This window comes from Pseudochaenichthys georgianus, chromosome 3 (genome assembly GCF_902827115.2).
Source record: "Pseudochaenichthys georgianus chromosome 3, fPseGeo1.2, whole genome shotgun sequence".
In the NCBI taxonomy this organism is placed as follows: domain Eukaryota; kingdom Metazoa; phylum Chordata; class Actinopteri; order Perciformes; family Channichthyidae; genus Pseudochaenichthys; species Pseudochaenichthys georgianus.
In genome coordinates, this window is record NC_047505.1 from 41,579,707 (window position 1) to 41,601,069 (window position 21,363).

The 21,363-nt window shown below is 41.6% G+C and overlaps 1 protein-coding gene across 2 annotated transcripts; it reads right to left on the reverse strand.

Annotated features, from left to right (window-relative positions):
- Positions 1-433: 433 nt before the first annotated feature.
- fam120b (family with sequence similarity 120 member B) lies at positions 434-18,758 on the reverse strand. Of its 2 annotated transcripts, none has more exons than XM_034079326.2 (15): positions 18,672-18,758; positions 18,235-18,366; positions 17,284-17,474; positions 16,711-16,844; positions 16,427-16,549; positions 15,921-16,112; positions 15,573-15,837; positions 13,552-13,735; positions 12,737-12,838; positions 12,270-12,442; positions 10,000-10,092; positions 5,996-6,202; positions 5,687-5,822; positions 1,927-2,131; positions 434-1,464 (listed from the first exon to the last, which is right to left on the reverse strand). In XM_034079326.2, exons 2-15 carry the CDS (start codon positions 18,362-18,364, stop codon positions 1,434-1,436), a joined length of 2,166 nt encoding a protein of 721 aa, XP_033935217.1. In that variant the 5' UTR covers positions 18,365-18,366; positions 18,672-18,758; the 3' UTR covers positions 434-1,433. The 2 variants fall into 2 exon arrangements, with proteins under 2 accessions (XP_033935217.1, XP_033935215.1); XM_034079324.2 differs by having other exon boundaries at positions 18,229-18,366.
- Positions 18,759-21,363: the final 2,605 nt, after the last annotated feature.

A 21,363-nucleotide genomic window follows, 5' to 3' on the forward strand; every position in this document is an offset into this window, starting at 1 on the left:
AAGAAGGGATATTTGAGAGACTGTACTAATGTACAAATGTACTATTACTTTTCATAGTGGAGTCTCGAGGTTCACATACCTCCAGTGTTGTTCGCGTTCATTATTTTAAGGATACATCTTTTCCATACTGCATTCAAATAGAATGATAAGTGTGTATCTTCAGTGCATGTAAGATATATATATAGCTTGATAAGCAGCCTGAATGTAGGCCTGTGTGACGAGTGTCATTGAACCTCAGGAGAGCTAAACGATGTAACTCAGCCACGACAAACAGAGTCTCACTATCACTGTGTCAACACTCTGATTTCCCCTCAGATGTTTCCATCCGTTGAGAAATGTACTCTCACATTTCTTTAATGCTCTGCTTATAGGAAAACACACACACACACACACACACACACACACACACACACACACACACACACACACACACACACACACACACACACACACACACACACACACACACACACACACACACACACACACACACACACACACACACACACACACACAGAGGAATGAAAGCACTCAGGCTGTGGAACTTTCTCTGCATCCTTTTCCTCTCCGGTGGGTTTTACGACGTTCACGGTGCAACAGGAAGACAGTCAGCTCGGCTGTAAAGGCTATACATTCCTCAACAACCCAACAATCCCACACACAGACACAGACACACACACACAGACACAAACCACACACTCAGCTTAATGCAGTGAGGTTTTAACGTTGTCAGGCCGAATAGTGTCATCTGGTTCTGGGTCTTAATTGAATTCAAGAATAACGTTTCATTATATGCACAGAATAAAAGTGGTTGTTCCAACAAGAAAGACCTCCATGTGTTTTCCGAGAAGACAGAAGGAAAGAAAACAAAAGATATAACAATTCAAGGGAAAATATCTTAAGAGACACCAGTTTACGTATAACCTAATATCTATTGTATAAAATGGCTCCTGGTATCAGTTTACAGAAGTGTGTCAATCTCTGGCGCTGAAGCCCTATCCCAGCCGATACTTGAAACCAGCGTTACTGTTTATCCAGTTGAAACCATTCCTTTAAAAGGATTATGCCACTGGACACACACAGCTTTTAAGATCTTTCTCTTTTTATTGTGAGAGATAAGAGGTAAAAACAGCCTTGAGGATTAACCATTAATCCATTTGAAGTGGCATTTCTATGTTTGTTTGGGGAGTGCTCATGTAGATTTAAAATGTGCTGTCACTGTGAGACAGTTAAGTTGCCCTAAAATAAAGTAATGTCTTTAAAATTAAAAAACCTTCTGCATCCTTTAGACAAACATTCCTGACGGGTTAATTCACTAATCAGTTTGTTCAGAGAAATTTGATTACTTTACTCCTTTCATCACGTCTTCCCCATCCTCTTAACTCCTCAAATCCTCCCCTTTAATCCTCCTCTTCTCTCCACTCTGTTAGGGGTTATGTTCCTGGTGCAGGAGGCCGTGACCATCTGAGAGGAGAGGAGAGGAGAGGAGAGGAGAGAGGAGAGGAGAGGAGGAGAGGAGGAGAGGAGGAGAGGAGGAGAGGAGAGGAGAGGAGAGGAGAGGAGGAACAATGACATTAGAGCAGATAAGTACAGAAGAAACATTGAAGAAGATGAAGAGCAGGCTGATCACTATAAGCACTCATTCCTACCTATGTCCATTAAGCTTCTTAACATTCACATGTAATGAAATGTACTTTTTAAATGTTGGCCATGAGGGTTGTGCAATAGGTCGCCATTGTCAGTATGTGCGTCTGTGTATTGTGTTTGTTCAAACGGTGTATGACTGATGATATGTGTATGTATTTTAATGTTTACTATGTTTGTATATGTACATGTATGTGGAACTACAGGACGGAGTCCAGAACAATTTCCTTACGGGGACAATAAAGTATATCGTATCGTATCGATATATATCCACACGGTTACCTAGGGGCCAGCTGGTATCTGCCTCTGCTGCGATGCGATCGACCTCTGGGATGAGGGTGAAAATGTTCTCCTCTCATTCCTCCTCCTCCTCTCTCCCACAATCTTTCTCTGTTTTCACATTTATTAGGGTCTCCTCTTGCCTCCCCTCTCTCCCTCCATCCTCCTCCGGTCGTCTCTCCTCTCTCGCTCCAGTTCTCCCCACCACCTGAAAGTGGAAAGTCCAAAAGAACGTGTTTTATTACAATGAGCAATTAGTCATACTTGAACACACTGCTCTGCCAAAGTCAACTTCAGTTATCAGTATTGTCTAAATCGAAATGCAAAGGGCTTTAGTGGTATGATGGGTATTTATTTTATATTATATGTATTGGGGACTAGGCTTGACATTTTTTATTTTCATACTATACTTATGTTGTCTTGAAATGTTGACGTTATAGAGAAATACTTTGTGCTTGATTTTCTGGCCACTTGAAGCGAGCAGGAAATAGAGATCATCTTGTGATGGAATAACACTAGTCCCAAAACCAAATGTGTACAATCCTGGAAGTAAACAATCATTTTAACTTTCTCAACTACACACATCTGTACAATTTAGTGACTGCATCTTTAAACACTATTGAAGTCACAAACTCAGGGCACATGCAGAAATAAACTGCAGAGCCATGGGAGAGCAGCTACACTGGATTCACTGTTAAAGAGTGTAATTGCAAGGGCAGGCGGGCAGAGGAGATATTTGCTGAGGAGACTAAACATCAGGCCCGATTCCAAACAAAAACCAAACCGGGCCCTCAACGATACCACATAGCGCCACCACTGCTCTCACGCACACACAAACTCTCTGTCTCACACACACTCTGTATCCCCACAGTTCTGTAGTAATGATTGGTGTCTGGGTCTGGCAGAAATGAAACACTGAGGTATAAAGAGTGTATAGCCTTCCATCTATAAAACCAGAAACATCCTCATGAAACCCACTAAGGGTTGACTTGACAGTTTGGCACAATTTAGAGACTCTGCGACAACATGGCAGGCAGAGATATGGATAAGGTTTACAAGGAACCGGGTTGAAAAGAAACTGCGGGTTCAGATTTCATAAATTACTGCTGAGTCGTCTTCTGACCACCGCGCTGTGAAGGGAGAACAAGACAACCAAGTGAAGAGCATCATGCTCCAATCTCAGACACCATCCACTATCTGTCAACGGCCAATACGCTGGGGGGTTCGGTGTAGCAAGCGGATATCCTGGCCAAGACTTACTCTACTGTGCATTGTTTACATCCTGATGAGCCGTTTGAGACACGAGAATGGAGTTGGTGTTGAGTGGCAAAAACGACAGGATTGTTTTACAAGTAGTCATATTACTATAAAAGAAAAAGCTGTTTCCAGGTCTTTCATTGATTGGTTGCACCTCTTCTACTTGTATCAGAGACAGATTTTTTTAAATTGTATTCAACTAGTTATGATCACATTTTTAATTGCAATGGCCTGACCAAAGACAAAGTCTCTTGAGGGAATCGGGTAGGAGTTGTTTATCTGCATGCAACCAAAGGCCGCTTAAACCTGATTGGTAAATGCAACTCAGACTATAAAAGCTCAGTATACAGTCGCTTACAGATTCTGCATTCATAAGCAGATATCTGAGATTGATCATATTCAGAAAGGCCACACTAACACGAACAAAGGCGTAGGTGGGTAAGGGTGAAAGGGTTTACAAATCTGTGAATAATACCAAGGAAAAGCTTCTGGAGAATGTCAAGGCTCTGGACGCAGCACCAGAAAGTGAATAACAGTGGAAAGAAACAGAGAGAAAGGGTTGAGAAAAAAAAATCAAGAAAAATAAAAGGATGAGGAGTTATACGGAGGGGAACGACTGTGGGGAAGGGGAGCACAAAGAGGGGGGGGACAGAAGAGAGAGGCCTGTAATCAGTGAGTCTTGTTGTGAGTCTTAAAATAGAGCTCTCTATAAACAGAAACCTACTATTACTAGTGCACTGACAAAGCACGTCTGGAGCTAAGTGTGCACGTGTGCGTGCGTGTGCACAGGGTGGTATGCATTAAGGCCGCAGCACACATGGAGCTCATTACAGCGCGGCCCTCTGGGTAATGTGGTTCGGTGAGGGGCACCAGAGAACTACAACCACAGATGAGCTGTCAGAGTGCAATGTTTGGCTCCAGCAGTATTTTCATCAGTTTTTCATTTCAGCCACAGCGTCTTTCTAACTTCTAACGAACACATCACTGCGGGATGTTTTACTTCTCTGTACTTCGGACAGTCATTCGAAATAAAGACTAGCTCCAAAACTAGAGCCACATGAGCATAAAACAATACAAACATCATCATTCTACTTTTATAATGTTTATAGAAGGACATTTTGCTTATTATTGGCTGGTTTACAGTATAAAAGTATGCATGGGAAGACAAAGAGGGGGACGTGCCACAAAGGTCTCCAGACAGATTTGTTCAGGCTACGTTGTGGTTACAGAATATGCATCTTAACCACTGGGCCACCAGGGCGCCCTACAAACACCCAAACATTTCTTAATTCAGGTCAAAACGTTTTCTCTCTTTGACCTTTATTTAACCAAGATGGTCACAAGATCAAAAACTCTTTTTCCAAAGAGTCCCAGCATAAATAGAACATCATTATGTTATACGAGAGAACAAAGAAAAAACATTTAGAGACAGAGTGAATTTTGAGTTAAAGTTAGGAAGGAGAATAAAATAATAGAGAATAGAATGGGAGGGATGAAACCCTCTTTAATGGTCACACATGCAGAGCACACAGCACACAGTGACATTTGGCCTCTGCATTTAACCCATCCTAGTACCAGGAGTCTAGTACTAGGAGCAGTAAGCAGCTATTGTACAGCGCCTGGGGAGCAATGGGAGTGGGGGGGGGGAGGGGGGTGTCCGGTGCCTTGCTCAAGGGCACCACGGCAGGGCAGGAGGTGAACTGGGACCTCTCCAAGTAGCAGTCCACACTCCATATTTAGGTCTGGTCGGGGACTTGAACCGGCGACCCTACAGCTCCCAGTCCAAGCCCCTACTGACTGAGCCGAACAGGCACAAATCACTTTTAAAGGTTCCATGTCATGCTTTTCTGGTTATTACCCGTCCCCTTGTGTGTTATGTATCTTTTCTGCATGTAAACGGTCTGCAGAGTCACAAACCCTCAAAGTACACCCTGTAGCGAGTACAACTCTAACATAGAAAAGACCTGTCTGTGCTGCCCCAGAACGCCTCGTTGGAGATTTCTATTTTTCCATGTTTTGCTTCCTGAGTATAGTGACGTAACGATATCCAGGTCCAAATGGACCAACCCGCGGAGCTCCTCACACACACACACTTACTCAGCCTTATATTTTCTCAGCCGCGGTACTCCGCGGAGCTTCGCCGGCACACACACACTCACTCAGCCTTATCTTTTGTCAGATGCAGCAACCAGGAAACGACACCAGTAATACAGCTCCAGGAGCTCCAACCAGGAGCTCCAACAAGCCGTTTAGGACAGAGAGTGAATACACATACTATACAGAGATGCTGTATGAGAAAACAATGTGATTTTGGAACATTGAACAATGTATCTATTCTGGTAAACCTCAACAATGGAATTATGATCAGTAGAAATGGCCATGTCATGGGACCTTTAAGACACATCTCAAGGATTCTCATTATCTGCCCTACTGAAAACAACTTGTAAAGTTGGCTAAGGTTGTAAATGGCTAGTGTTAATCTCTAATGATCAGTCTTGTGTCTCACCTGTGTGTCTGTCTCTGTTTGGGGGTCCAGGAGCTTGTTGTGGTGCTTTGGGTCTGGACTGCAGGACTCTGCCTCGCTTCCTGCAGGTTTCTGTAAGTTTCTCTCTCAGGCAGAGAAACTGAGACAAACAGAACGGCTGGAGAGAGTCAGACAAAAACACACAATGGATTACATCTCAATATCAATCTTTTCATTTATTGTAAAAGTTTGCAACAGAAGACATCTCTGTAATATTTGTCTCTCCCCAAAATCATGCCACATACAACACAACCACACACATTCCCCTTTTTGTTTTCTATCTCCACTCACATCGCGGTCCAGCAGCACAGTGTTGTCTGAGCCACTGTGAGCCAGCAGGTACTTTGAGTGGAACAGCCGTCCATCGAAGCTGCTCCAAGGCATGAGGGTGGCGCCGGGCAGCGGGCCGCCGCTCGCACAGTTAGCCCCCAACAGGTGGGCCAGCCCCCGGACGTAGAGAGAGCCGAGCTGCACCGCCCGACTGCACAGGAATGGCAACTGACAAAGAACATGGAAGAAATGTTTGGTTTTACATTTGGTTGTTAGTTCATCTTCATCAGGAGGCTTGATAATTTGAGACTATGTGCCTTAAAGATAAGACAACTATGACTGCAGAAACAGTGGCTGTGTCTGAAATCACTCATTCATTTCCTACACACAATCCAGGGATAGCGGAATATATAATCGGTGTAACAAAAGAAAACACTTTTGGATACTCAGATAATTTTCTGTACTGTTACATAATAGCTGTTGCACAATTCATTCAATCCAGATCAATGTTAGTGGACAATCCATAATAAATGAGCCAAAAAAAAAAGTTGTGTTGAATTATTTGTTTACAAAATACTTGAGTAATTCACAGGTGGAATTTTATCTCACAATAAACACTTTTACTCCTTCTCCTCTCTTCAGTGTACCATGTATCCTTAAGTGCAATGCCTGATGGTATATATAGCTTTCTTAGCATAGCTCTCTGCAGCATAGCATCATTTAAACAGTCTCGCTGTAGAGAGCCATCTGTTTCTTCAATATGCTTAGTGTCACCATCCAGAACAAATTTCTAAAATGTTTACTCACAGCTGCTTCAATAATTAGTGTTTCCCAACCCAAATTTGCACAACCTTATTTTCTCAACCCTGAAGCATAAATCAGACAATTATATACGACGCAGACCACCACCAGACTTCACTGCCACGAGCAGCAAGGTAAAGTGATTGTCTGGTCTGGTTTCTGAATTTCACGCTTTTTATAGAAACTAACAAAAGAATGTCTGTCTTAGTTGACTCAATTCATTCTGAGTCGACTAATCAATTAGTCAAGAATCTTGAAAAAGCACTATTTTATGTTATGTTTACGAAAGATGTGAATTTTTTCATTTTCTTTCAATCAGCATTAAAAAAGCATAAAAACCAATTAAATAAACCTTAATTGAAATATACCACGAAAAACTATTAGTCAACCTATATTTACTTGTTTTATGTTAAATATGAATGCTAGTCTTTTTTATTTGTTATTTATGATAGTTTCAGTTGACCCATTAAGGGAAACACAGGGCTAGGGTTACGTTGTTTGCTGACAAAGACCATAAAAGGCGAGACGAAAAGAAGATACTGGAGGAGGACAATAAAGAAAGAGAAGATGAAGAGGATGAAGAAGAATCTGAGAGCAAGCTAACTATGACGACAGCATGCAGATGTTCTCCCTGTGTGTGTGTGTGTGTGTGTGTGTGTGTGTGTGTGTGTGTGTGTGTGTGTGTGTGTGTGTGTGTGTGTGTGTGTGTGTGTGTGTGTGTTTTCTGCTCTCACCTGTCCTCTGGCAGATAGCACTGATACCAGTGATTACACGCACGCATGCACACACACACTCACAGCCCTCCCTGCCACCTGCTTCCAGTCAAACACAGCTTCACCTTCTGAAAACAATGAACCACTGGACAGAGACACAAAAGCCTGAAAGAGCACACAAACACACTGCGACAAAGAGAGAGGGAGAGAAAAGAGATAAAGAGCAACGTGAAGAGGGATATAAAAAAGGGAAAGTGGTTGAGAATATAAAGAAAAAGAATATGAGAACACACAAAGTGAGAGAGACAAAGACAGAAACGTGTGTATGTGTGTGTGTGTGTGTGTGTGTGTGTGTGTGTGTGTGTGTGTGTGTGTGTGTGTGTGTGTCCAGCGGGGCGGAGTGTGCTTGGTGTAAATAGCTCCATGTGGTGAGCGTCAGCCAGGACAGACAGGCGACTGTCGCCAGCACACTCTCTAGGTCTCTATCACACACACACACACACACACACACACACACACACACACACACACACACACACACACACACACACACACACACACACACACACACACACACACACACACACACACACACACACACACACACACACACCACACACACACACACACACACACACACACACACACACACACACACACACACACACACACACAGTCCCATGGGGAGGAATGTTGCAACAAACCCAACATATCCCCAAAACTACCCACAACCCCTTTCCCCCCCCCCCCCACACACACACACACACACACACACACACACACACACACACACACACACACACACACACACACACACACACACACACACACACACACACACACACACAAATGGTGCAGCTAATTTTCACTCAGAAGACGCACTCACACACTATTTACATTTGAATTAAAAGAAACTTGTTATTGGGGTGTGTAGTGAAGAAACAAGGGACAGGTCTGATGTGATGCGCTGAAGGGAGCAAGCCACTGTGTACACAAACACACACAAATAGCAATGAGTGTGTGTTGAACCACCTCCGAGTGCATATGTGAGCATACTCAAGTGTTGAATTTGTGTGTGTGTGTGTGTGTGTGTGTGTGTGTGTGTGTGTGTGTGTGTGTGTGTGTGTGTGTGTGTGTGTGTGTGTGTGTGTGTGTGTGTGTGTGTGTGTGTGTGTGTAATACATACACTAGTTACTCAGTTAACCCCCATGCTGCAACTCTGAACTTCTCCCAGACTGCATATTCAAATCAACGCCCAGCCCTAATTATTGTGTCGAAAACAGTCGAGCACCAAAAATACAAATTACTAGACATAAGTATGGTAATTAAGCAGTAAAAATAAATGGAGCTACAACAAGGCAGCAAACAGCACAGCCGTTTTCCCAGAGAATGGAAAAGCACAGCTGACTCTCTGATCCTCGAGTCTGTGAGAGTTCACGAGAGGAGACCAAAGTAACCATGAAGCATCGCTGATTCAGGGACGTTTCTGTCCAGATGGAGACTGCAACTATTGAGTATAGGTATTATCGAATGAATGATCAACTATGAATTACTCCTACAGTATGATTTAACAGACTACTAAGCCTTAGTTAATGGAGCACAACGTTTAAATAAGTCCCAAACATACTCAAATAAAGTTGGAGGAGAAAAATAAGCAAATCCTCACATTTAGGAAACTGGAAAAGGAAAGAGTTCAGTGTTTCTACTTTATACATAACTAAATTAATTGTCAAAATTATTTCTAAATAATTTTCTGTCCATTTCTGTTCAATCACGTCATTCTGAACATCAGTTCTTCATCATTGAGCAGCAGATTGCTCTGATCATTCAGATTTTAATGACCTACACATGTCTGCAGCTAGTTGTACTTTGTTTATAAATTAAAGACACACCAGCAATCCAAGCTGTTCACGATTTTTGTCTCATGGTGCAACTTTACCTACGGCTGCGACAGTGATGTCGTATTGAGCTTTCAGGATGTCTTTGCATAAATATGTGTATTTGTTGATGTTGTATTTTGCCTTGAAACGTGGACTGTATTTATATAGCACTTTATCCAGTCTTTACGACTGCTCAAAGCGTTTTGACATATACAAGTCACACACACATGCAAGGTGCCAGCTGCTCGATGACACTTAAATACACTTCACAGTCGCCCAAAATGAAACAGAAAATTACCATTAGCAATACAAACATACTGCAGTTGAAGAAGAATTGTTTTGGGTTATTTGTTTGTTTATTTGTTTGTTTGTTTTTCTTGGGGCACAATCAGCAGCTTATTTATGTTTTGTCCCCATTTTCTCCTCACTTTCTATAACTGGAAACACTTTCTCCACTGTGTTTGTCACAAAAAGGCCTTGTTTACAGTCAACTGCAGGGCACATTGTCTTTGTGCGGCAGGAAACTCAACAACTTGAGGGTGCATCGGGACGAAGCCAGTGAGTAAAAATCTGAAAACTGATCTGTTCTGAAGAAAAAAAAAGTATTGAAGAATGTGTGTTTATTACTAACCTTGATATGTTGAAGCTCCTTCTGGGATTTAAGTCTCAGACACACAGCCTGACTCAGGTAAGCATCACAGTCCTCCTGAGACAACGTTTGTATCTGAAAACACACACCACACATACATACACACAAACACACACACCCGCACAGTGGACAATATATGGTTAGCCAATTCAATCAGATCCAGTGTGTGTTCTGTGTGGCTCAGTTTGTTTGGTCTGCTGTCTGTGCAACAATTCAACAGAGAAAGGAACAATGCTGGATGCAGAAACAAGGCTGCCCAGTTGTGTGTACAAAACAAACAAACCCTGCAGCTATTTAAATTGAAGAGTGACGAGGGAATGTGAATGCAGCAGCGATCAGACAACAACAGCTACTGTTGTCTGTCGGCCTGACCACTCATCCAATGGCAGCCTGACAAGATGCTCTTCTGTCTGTCTGATGGTCCTTCATCCATTTAAATGATTGGCTTCAAGTGTCCATCTAAATCTGTCTAAAAGGCTGCCTGTTAATGTAAGTGTTTGTAAGCACTTTGTTCAAATCTGTATAAAAAAAGTGCTTCTGGGTAGAATTTGGTTAACATTTAGCTGGTTTGTAAAAATATCACAGATTGTATGTTTTATTCTGGTCACTGTTCATGTGTTTTTGTTGTGTTTTTAAGTTTGTTTGTTTGTTTGTTACTGTAAAAACAATGTGGTTGGTTCTAGGAATTGGGCAACATGATTTTATTGCGATTTGTAATAAAACACTATTTTTCTTAATTGTGAATATTCTCACCTGTGACTTGAAAAAGCTGGCTTGCTTGCGATTTTGTTAGAGAAGAAAAAATATAGCATTTTAATTCAAAAGGTAATAATGGCAACATATTTTGACAAGGAAGAAGAATGCATAGATTTAAAATAGACGATATCTCTGGATCTGCTGCATCAATTTTGATTTACAAAATATGTACTTTCTACCTTCAATCCGACGATGTTATTGGAATGCAATGATTGATTACAGTTCCTTGAAACTAAACTAAAGTATTGTATATTTCTTATACACAAAGATGTTTCAATCAAAGCACTTTGAAAACACTTTGATTATTTTCTTTGGAGATACATTTTTTGTCTTTTTGTTTTGTAGTTGATAAATGAATCTACAGTGTAATTTGTGTTTAGATTCTGCAAAATGACGCATGCACCTTTATCCAGGTGTTGTGCTCCCGTGATTTCTTGTGTGTTAAAGCTCAATCAGATGACGTATATGCAGTATGTACAAAGCAAAAACACAAATCTCTGCTTCTTTAACAAACTTTGAAAAGTTATCTCTTTGCTGGACAACAAGGCATTACAACAGAATTACAAAAAGGACACATTACAATGTAAAACCAAAATAAGGACCCGATTGTAATAGGGTGAATAAGGTATTGGCTCTTAAGATATTCAAAGCTCCTGGGTGGTTATCAGAGCCGGTGTTGACGCAAGAGCCGGAGTTACAAAGACCAGTGTCTGCAGCTAAACTGGGCCCTGCGTGATAGTGGCTACCATTAAGCCAAACAACAGAGAACAGACTGTCAACAAGTGATGTTTAACTCCAAATCACAAGTTGACAAAGGGTGGAATAATTACTGTATATACTGCTGTAGTAAATCCCAAATCAAAAGCTGACTTGTGTGTTTAATTGTCACCAAATACATTAGTGTTTAATTTTCTGTTTACATAAATCACCAGGTGTAGCTTTACTGCCCATACACTGCCATTATCTGGACTGAAATGCCTCAGTAGAAACTGATGCCTCCTCATTGAGCATTTTAACATATTCATTGAAGGCTAGGCCAAACATGCAGCCTGACCAATGAAAACCAGAACAGCCACATCAATCTCAGTGAAGTATCCATGACTAATAATGTGTTCATGTGTTTTAGCAATTAGAACACCCACCATGAAGAAAACCACGTATGTATTTTCAATTAAAATAACATAAAACGTAATGAGATTTTCCATTCATTGTTTCTATAGACATACATTCTGACACATGTATATGATTCTTGAGATATGGGAGTGATAAGTCCCATAATGAAATCCTTGGACTGCTTGTTCAGATCTTGAGTGGGCTTTTCAGTTTCCCTTTTTGGACTAAATGTAGTTAGACAAAGTATTTCCACATTTTCCTGTTAAATTCATTTTACTCAAATAATCCCTCCTCTGCATGTGTTTGAGCTAGGCTATTAATCTCTGTTTATTTCCTTCTTTATCCTAAAAACTATCAAAGAAACAGGAAAGAGTTGGTGATACCTGGAGGGCTATGTAGGTGACGAGGCAGAGAGCAGCCAGGAGAGAGTCTTCAACAGCTCCATATAACTCTGAAAGCTCCTGGCAGTCAAACATCGAAAGGAAGGACTTCAGGCGGAGAGACGAAACCTCAGGACCGTTACCGAACCATAACAAGTCCAGAACGGGCTGATTATCTACACATTCAACAGAGAAAAGCATGCTGTCTTTGTGTTGGAAAACACTCCAGGAAATGAGGCAAATGCTTTTAATGTATTAAGCACAACCAAGCGAAGCTTCTCACAGCCTTTCCGACACTCATTGATGCCGAGGAATAATTTAATTATAGAGGAAATTATCATTCCAATGAAGCATTAAAAAACATTAAAAACACTCATGTCCTCATCGTCTTAATTATCATCACCTGGCGTTACTAGATGGAAATCAGATCGTGTATGTGAAGTATGTGAGGAAAACAGCAGGTACAGTACATTGGAGGCTGATTGGAACGGGATGGACCATGTCAGGCTCCTTCAGAGCGTTTCCAGCGTAGACGAACCATTCCCTGATGGCTGGAAGGTCGACCCTGCTGCCTGAAAACACAGAGTCAGAGTTAGGGTCAGCCAGTTTCACACACGCACTGCATCCCTGACATTATTTATACTTTACCCGGAGGAGCTGCATGTGAAAATGTTAATGTTCGAATCATTCCTGCTTGATATCAAACATACTTGTACCTGGGGTATAGCTGGGATGTCATTAAACTGATACTGTGGTAACAAGTTGATGCCACACTTTTAAAAACGTGACCTTATTCGTGCCCACTGGTACGGTAAGAGCTTAAGACTAACAGTGTCACTTCCTCCTGTGGTGGATATAAAATGAGTTTGAGATGCAGTAAAATCACTATCAACTCTTCCAGGTGACACACCCTTTTCCCACCTGATAATGCTACATTGTAAACATCAAATCTGTGTAGAAATTGGCAGGAGGAGGGCTAAAGAGGTCATTTATGAACAAATGATGATCTGGCAATGTAACCTTGGTGTTATGTGCTCCATGTCAGGCCTCCTGCCGCTCTTCCCAGGCGTCACACCTGGCCTAAACCAAACAGAGTATGACTACATGGTTGGTATACTTGAGACTCTCCTGAGAAAGTTACATTTGCTTGAGTACATTTCTGTGATTATGACCTTATGTTACATTTGTTGTTCTCTGACTTAATGCATGGTTTAGCCAGGGTGCATGTGTATCTGTGTCTGTGTGTATATATGTATTTATGATCTCTAGTAATCGACTGTCCTACCTTCATGCCCGTTGAACAGCAGCAGCCCATAGATGCGTTGTCTGCAGGGCTTGTAGACGAGTGCCTGAGGCAGCAGCTCAGTGTCCTCCTCATCCTCCAGAGTGTTGCTACACTCAATCACTCCCTCACACAAAACACTGTAAACCATGAAACCCTCTGCTGCTACATGCTTCTCTCTACAGGCCTGGAGAAGAACACATTTAAACATAATGAGATCATTTGATATGTAATATATTGTGTATTATAGCGTTACAGTAACAGATAACTTGTTGAGTTGCTGATCACTGGAAGAAAGATTTGAAAGTAGGAAAAAAATGTGCACACTTCTTATGCTCCATATGCATATCTATTTAAAGGTCCCATGACATGCTTTTCTGGTTATTACCCGTCCCCTTGTGTGTTATGTAACCGGTCTGCAAAGTCACAAACCCTCAAAGTACACCCTGTAGCGAGTACAACTCTAAAACAGAAAAGACCTGTCTGTGCTGCCCCAGAACGCCTCGTTGGAGATTTTTCTTGTTCCATTTTTTTAGTATAGTGACATAACGATGCCCAGGTCCAAATGGAACAATCCGCGGAACGCCTCACACACACACACACACACACACACACACACACACACACACACACACACACACACACACACACACACACACACACACACACACACACACACACACACACACACAGCCTTATATTTTCTCAGCCGCGGCTCCGCGGATCTCCGCACACAGCCAGACTGTGAGTGTGTGTGTGTGCTCAGGCTGAGTTCCGCTGTGTCTCGCAGACCCCACGCAGCAACCAGGAAACGACACCAGTAATCCAGCTCACACTGTCCGCTCCTCGAGCCTCAAAGGACGGAGCAGCGAGCCCCGCCAACACGACACCCAGACCCCACGCAGCATTCTCATCTGCTTGTCATTACTGGTGTCATTTTCTGGTTTCTAACGTCATTGTAACACATAAACACTGATGTTCCGCTGTAACGGTGGTGGACTCATCAGAACAGAGTGGGCGAGCTGACCAATCAGAGCACAGTGGGCTCATAGGGAGGGGGGGGGCAGGAGCTCCAACAAGCCATTTAGGACAGAGAGTGAATACATAAGGCGCATTCACACTGCGGTACTTTTCCCACAAAGGTCCATGCGAACTCTTTAGTTCGCATGCGAACTCTTTAGTTCGCATGCGAACTCTTTAGTTCGCATGCGAACTCTTTAGTTCGCATGGACTAAGTACAGATCGCGTTCACACCGGAAAAAGTCCCTGGGGGTGGATTAAGCAAATGAAGCCGCTGACGTCACTTCTTCTTCTTCTGCATTGGGTTTACTGGCAGGCCGCAAACCACTTCACGGCGTATACTGCCACCCAAAGTCCCCGACCGGAAGTCCCCGGAGTTGGGGACTGGCTTCAGTCGAAGCTGCTGGGAGTCCCAGCAGCTTCTACTGAAGCCTTCCGAGTAAATCGCCAGAACGCTGACACCTCCTCATCTCCACCGCTCCCATGTTTTATTTTGTGTTGCCATAAGTTAGTCTCTCTGCGTTTCTGCACTGGGCTAATGCTAATGCTAATGCGAGGATAATAAAATGGCGGCTTCACAAAACTTTTTGGGAGTTTTACGGGGCGTAGTTTGCAATCCGCCCAGCCAATCAGAAATATAGCTCTTTTCTCACAAAAGAGCCGCTCGAAAGTCCCTGCTCTCTAGCAGGGACTTTCGAGGGGGTAAAAAGGTTCGCATTAACTCATTTTAGTACCGGCTCTTTTTGGTGTGAACGCGATCATGAACTAAGTTCGCATGAACCTTTGTGGGAAAAGTACCGCAGTGTGAATGCGCCTATATACTATACAGAGATGCTGCATGAGAAACCAATGTGAGTTTGGAACATTGAACAATGTAAATCTGTAGACCTCAACAATGGAATTATGATCAGTAGAAATGGCCATGTCATGGGACCTTTAAGTCAGAGGAGGTTTCGGCTCTCAGGTCTTCTCCGTTGATGAGTTAAAGGAGGTACAGGACATACCTTTAATATTTCTGAACTAACATGTTTCTCAAAGGCAGAGGAAGGTGCAGAGATGTCACCGAGCTGAATAGCTTCCTCTCCAGGTAGTAAATAAGAGCGAACGCCTCTCTTCAGTAGCTCTCTGTGAGGAGCTGACAGATTCAGAGTCTGAGGGATGAGCCCAGTCTCTTGCTCCTCTCTGCCCCACACAGAGCTCACGAGGTGGGATACAGCCATAACCATCTGCCCCTGGGGAGCACCAGAGTGTGCTGTGGGGTTGTCTATCCTAAGAAACAAAAACATTGATTAAAAGCAACTTTTAAAGATGAATTCAACTAAGAGCAACCCTCAAAGTAAAACCCAAGTCACCTGTATGTTGCCATGGCGTTGTTCCTGATGTGCATCATCTTATTCTCTGACACCACGTCGTTACCTAGGAGACAGGCCAGCAGTGGTAGCTGGGCAACAGTCAGTCCGATGGTTTGGCAGAGCCTCTGTCGGTCGTACATGACCGTGGTGAGGCTGTGTATCCGCAGCTTTGCCACAGAGAAGCAGGGGGCACTTTAAAATATACAACTTTCTGCATGAGCAATTTATGAATAAATTCCCAAAAATCAAAAAATCAATTTCAGCACTTAAACTGTAAGCAGGTACTCAAATGTGAATTAGCCTGCTTTAAAAAGCTATTCTTGATTTCTTCCTATTATTTGTATTACCCATACTGCATGGAATTATCAACAGATCCTAAAAGATAGTAAAGTTCAATGAATTTCAAACTCTGTGCAAATGTTTTATCAGTTGATTTTAATGTTATTGAAAACAATATGCCTTTAGGTCGATATATTCACTCTAATATTTGTTAATATTTAACAAACCTGTCATATATGATAAAGTCGGAGTCCTGTCCCAGAATACCCATACTACCATGCTGACGAGCATAGCTGGCAATCTCATAGTCAGCCTCCCGCACTGAGCAAAACACCTCCTGACCCAGTGACCTGCGAACAGCCAAATATACATTAAGAAAAGTATAACAAGAACGATTATTGGATATCAGATTCAACCAATTGTAAAATAACTTGCGAACAATTAGAAACTTATTTTCACAGTGTTTAGAGATGACTGTGATTTCATCATAATTGGTCTTGAAAATGCTGACCTGAGAGCAAAGCGTGTGAATGTTGCCAGACCAGAAGGCAGACAAAAGAGCTCTCTACCGGGCTGCTCTCCTTGAGCTTTGATGTAACGAAACAGTTTAGAAATCTCCCCGTTCACTCTGCATCTCCTCTTCACCTGTGGACAGAAGGAGATGTTGTTCACAGAAGGATGATCTTCCCCCGGGCGCCGTTCATAATGGCAACCGACTGCTCCTAACACTAGGATGGGTCAAATGCAGAGAAACCATTTTGTTACATAGTAAGTAGGCCTACTGTGTAATGACAATAAAAGGAAAAAAAGAAAAGAAAATTGAGTAAATCACAGTCCTTCTGCAAGTTAATAGTTAAATATGAGAGCCGTTTCATACTTTGTGTGCGACATGCTATGACATTATTAAAGGGATACTTTGGATGTGATTGGATGACAATAAAGTTGAAGTTGAACTTAACATCTGCACTATAGTGCTACAGAAAACTCTGTATAAACGATGTAACTGAAGACAGTGAAGACCCAGCATGCACCATATTCAAGCTTGATTATTTGAACGCCAAAAGTTCAGAGTTTCTTTTCTCACCCACTCCCGTCTCTTCTGCTCTTCCACCACTCCGTCGAAGAAGAAGACCAGTCTGATGCCAGCTGAGCTGAAGGCCTCCACCCAGCCCTTCAGCCCATCCATGTACTCCCTCCACTGCCCCCCACACACCCAGTCTTTACACGAGTACCAGTGGCGCAGGCAGGCCATACCATCCACAACAAGTGTGGGTCCTGATGGGAGGGGAAACACAACTGTAACCCAAATTATTGACAGAAAGACATTTGTAATTTACTGTCATTTTGACTCTTTTGGTTTTATTAAATCATCAAGATTGTGTTCCTGATTGCTTCCAGCCATTCACACTGATATCCTTGGCTGTCACTGATTTACCTTTGTCTGTATTCCTGTTTGCACTACTCTACGGATTCAAGCTACCATCTTCACTTGATGATAAGTCTACGTATGTAGCTGGGAGCAGCAGCGTTTGTATTGGCAATCAAGTAACCAACTACCATAGCTTAAAATAAGATACTTGACTTGGCCAAAAGAAGATACATAAAATGCCTTAAACTAATGTCATACTATAAATATCTATATTATGAAAAGATGTGTATAAAATGTATTTTTCATTTGTTCAAATGTACAGCTAATTTATTGGCTCATCGCCCAGGCCAGACAGATGCACGTAATAATAACAGAGTCACAGAAACACTACACAAAGAAGCACAACAACTGCAACAAGACATCAAATAAAACCAATAAGGGGCAAAACAACCACAAAAAAAATCAATAAGGCTGCAAATAGAGCAGAAGCAGCTGCAAAGAGACACAAAAGCTCAAACAACCACAAAGAGACACAAAACTACTAAAAACGATGACAAACAACTGCAAGGAGACACAACATTAAAACAAAGATGAACAGAACAACCAAAATATACACACAACTTCTGACTATGTCTACTTGCACACTGATATAAACTCAACGGGTACTGTTAGCAGTGGTCGTGCAGCCTGTCTGTCTTTTAGCAGCGTGTTGTCGGGACATTTCTCTCAGGTTCACAGACACACACGCCTCTGGACAGCAGCGGTCCATGAAGCTCTGAAGACCTTTCACACCCATTCCTGCAGAGAAGAGACAGAAAGGGGAGTTCATTCACAATGTGTCAGGTAACCAGCAGTGTATTGAACGGCCGCTTTAATGGCAATGTGTAACATCTTGTGTATGAATTTCATGAGTGTGACTGTTTCTGTTGCACTTCGCAGAAAAACAGACTGCGACTCTATTCAAGGAAAATAGATCTCAATGCTAACAGTTAGCTTAGCTTCTAACCTCTCATTGCGAGGCTTCTGAGTGTCCTGTGCTTACAAACAAACTCGTATGTGAATTCTTTCGCCCCATATTAGTGATTCGCATAGCAGAGACTTACTTTAATATTGGTGTAAGTGAGCTGCATGTATCCGTGTTGTGTCTACTTGGTGTAAATTCAAATTACTTCCGCTATGTTACGCATTGGGTGACGGCATCACGTAGCAAAACAAAGCACACGTGCTCGGCGCACGTAGCAGCCAGAGTAAGTGTGCAGGGTTGGGTCAGATTACTCTGAAATTACTGAATTGAATACATTACATTTGTAATCACATAGGCGATCTAATATGAATAATGTGGACTTCAGGATCAAACATTGAAAATAATTCATTTACACACAAAAATAGTCTTTCTGTTGAAAGTGTTACGAACATTTTCAAGTAAAGTCACCATTTGCTAAAAAAAAAGGGCAACCTGAGAAAAACTATAAAAAAACAAATCATATTTTACTTGTTTTGTACTGTCACTTGTTTCGTGTCGATTTAGTTTAATCAAACCAACATTATCATATTTTTTAAAGTTTCATCATTTTACATTTGTTTTATTTTAAAGACATGATCAGAAATGTTATCAAATAAACCTCAACAATGTAACTCAAATCAAATTGCAGCATTTTCTTCTAATGTTATCTGGACTGATTAGCTATTTGTTTATTGCAATCTGTTAACGTTATCCCGATTACATGTAATCCGTTACTAGCCAACCATGTGTTTGATTAATACTATTATAAAAGACTGTGTGCAGTTATCCCTGAAACACAATTTGGACAACAAACTTAAATCATCATTGTACTGGCGCAGTAATGAAAAAATAAACATCTTAATGTGGCATGAATGAGAATGGACTATAGAGGTTTTTGTGGGCTCAGTCCACCCATAATAACTCCCCAGGCTAGGATCAGAGACGGGCTAATTGCTCTCCAGGCTCTCCTGGAGAATGGGGGCTCTTTTCTGGAGTCACAAGCTATTAGGTCTACCTTCTCCACACAAAGCACCCCCGTCCCTTCTACTCTATTGTCTGAGTGGAGCAGGAATAAAGAAAGGGACATATGCTGGGTGTCAGTCCAGCTGTCAGCATCTGTCGTTCCTCAGCCAGATGCTCTGTGGACTGGGAGGACAATCCAGCCTCCTAGTCAACCGATCTTCAAGGAGGGAGGAGCTGCGTTGTAAACCTGCCCCCCGTTATTGCACTGGAAAGTTATGACCACTGAACTCATGAAGACCACATATGCATCTTGGTTTTAGACAGAACTTGTGCAATGTTTTGTTGTATGTGTATAATTGATTTAACCCATATCTAACGGGGTAAGAACAACAATCTCTTTCAGAGGAGAGACCTGCCCAAGACGGCAACATAAAAAGTTAACAACTACCACAAGAAAAACTTTAAGTAATGCATAAAGTCTTGAAATGTTCGAATGCACATTGACATGTCCCAACCAAATCATTCAACATTGTACTTAAAAATCCTGCATGGAGACACATTTCTTAGCTTCAAGTCTTTTTAAAGGCTTTTCCAATGATGAGGGGAGCAGTTCAGTCCGTGTTGTGATACGATGTATGATGACAGCTTATCCAGCTTTCATACCAGCTTTCATACTGTTTCCAAAAACACCTGTGACTATAATGATCAAGGATCCAATTTAAGTCTATAAGGTATACATGCTGTAAATATCAACCAATGTCAAGTATTAGAAAAATCTGTTACATAAATCCTTCCAGCATATTTTTACAACATTGCACTATTTTATTGTTGTTTACCATTGATGAAAACAGTCTTACATTGTATTTAGTTTTCCTTCTTGTAGTGTGTTTATACTGTATATACTTTTAAAATATGTATTCATCTTGTTTGACCAACTTCTAGGCCTACATTAGCTAAATGTTTATGTTTACTCTTGTTCAGTTTGTTTGGCCTTGTTTTTACTATTTCTATGTTGGTGTAAATACAATGAAACAACAGAAAAATGTGATTCCAATTCCTGGTGTTGAACTCATACGTGGCCAATTCAGCAGATTCTACTCCTGATTAATCAGGCAGCAGACCTGTGAATACGTTGAATAAACAGCTGCTCTACCTCTTCTTCTCTTCGCCCTTGTTCAAAACTTTTAAACTTTAAAGATCCAGGTATTTTCAACATAAACAACAACCATGCAATACAAAGTACATCAACATACAACCGTAGTGTAGTCACACAAATTAAAACTAGACGAGCAAGAGACGAACCGATGACCAAGGCTTACAACGTATACAAGCACATACTGTATAGTTGTAAATGCAGTTTGATTGACGTTATCCTTTAAAAGTTTTCGGGTTTTATTCTGTTCTGTCAACAGATTGAGAGCTATTTTTTAAATTAATTGTATCTTTCCAGATCAGCAACGTAGTGTTTTTACCCACCAATAATGCTTTTTGTGATGGTTAAGTCTTAATAAGGCATACAATGTCACCCAGGACCAGGATATGACACAGTTTTATCGAATTAACAATAACAACTTGAAGAACTTTATACAAGATCTGAAATCCCCCATGTAGACACCTTTATTTTCTGCCAATTTGAATTACAAAAATCTAATCTAATCTCATGGATTTAGATCTGCGACGTACATTTCTGTTCTCTGAGGTGTCTCACCACTGAAAACTGCAGTCATCAAACCACTCATTGCCAAAAAAAAACTTTAGGCCCACATCAAACCACCTGCTTTAGGGTAATATTGAAAAAAACATTGGCACTAAACAACTGTTCTGTTGCC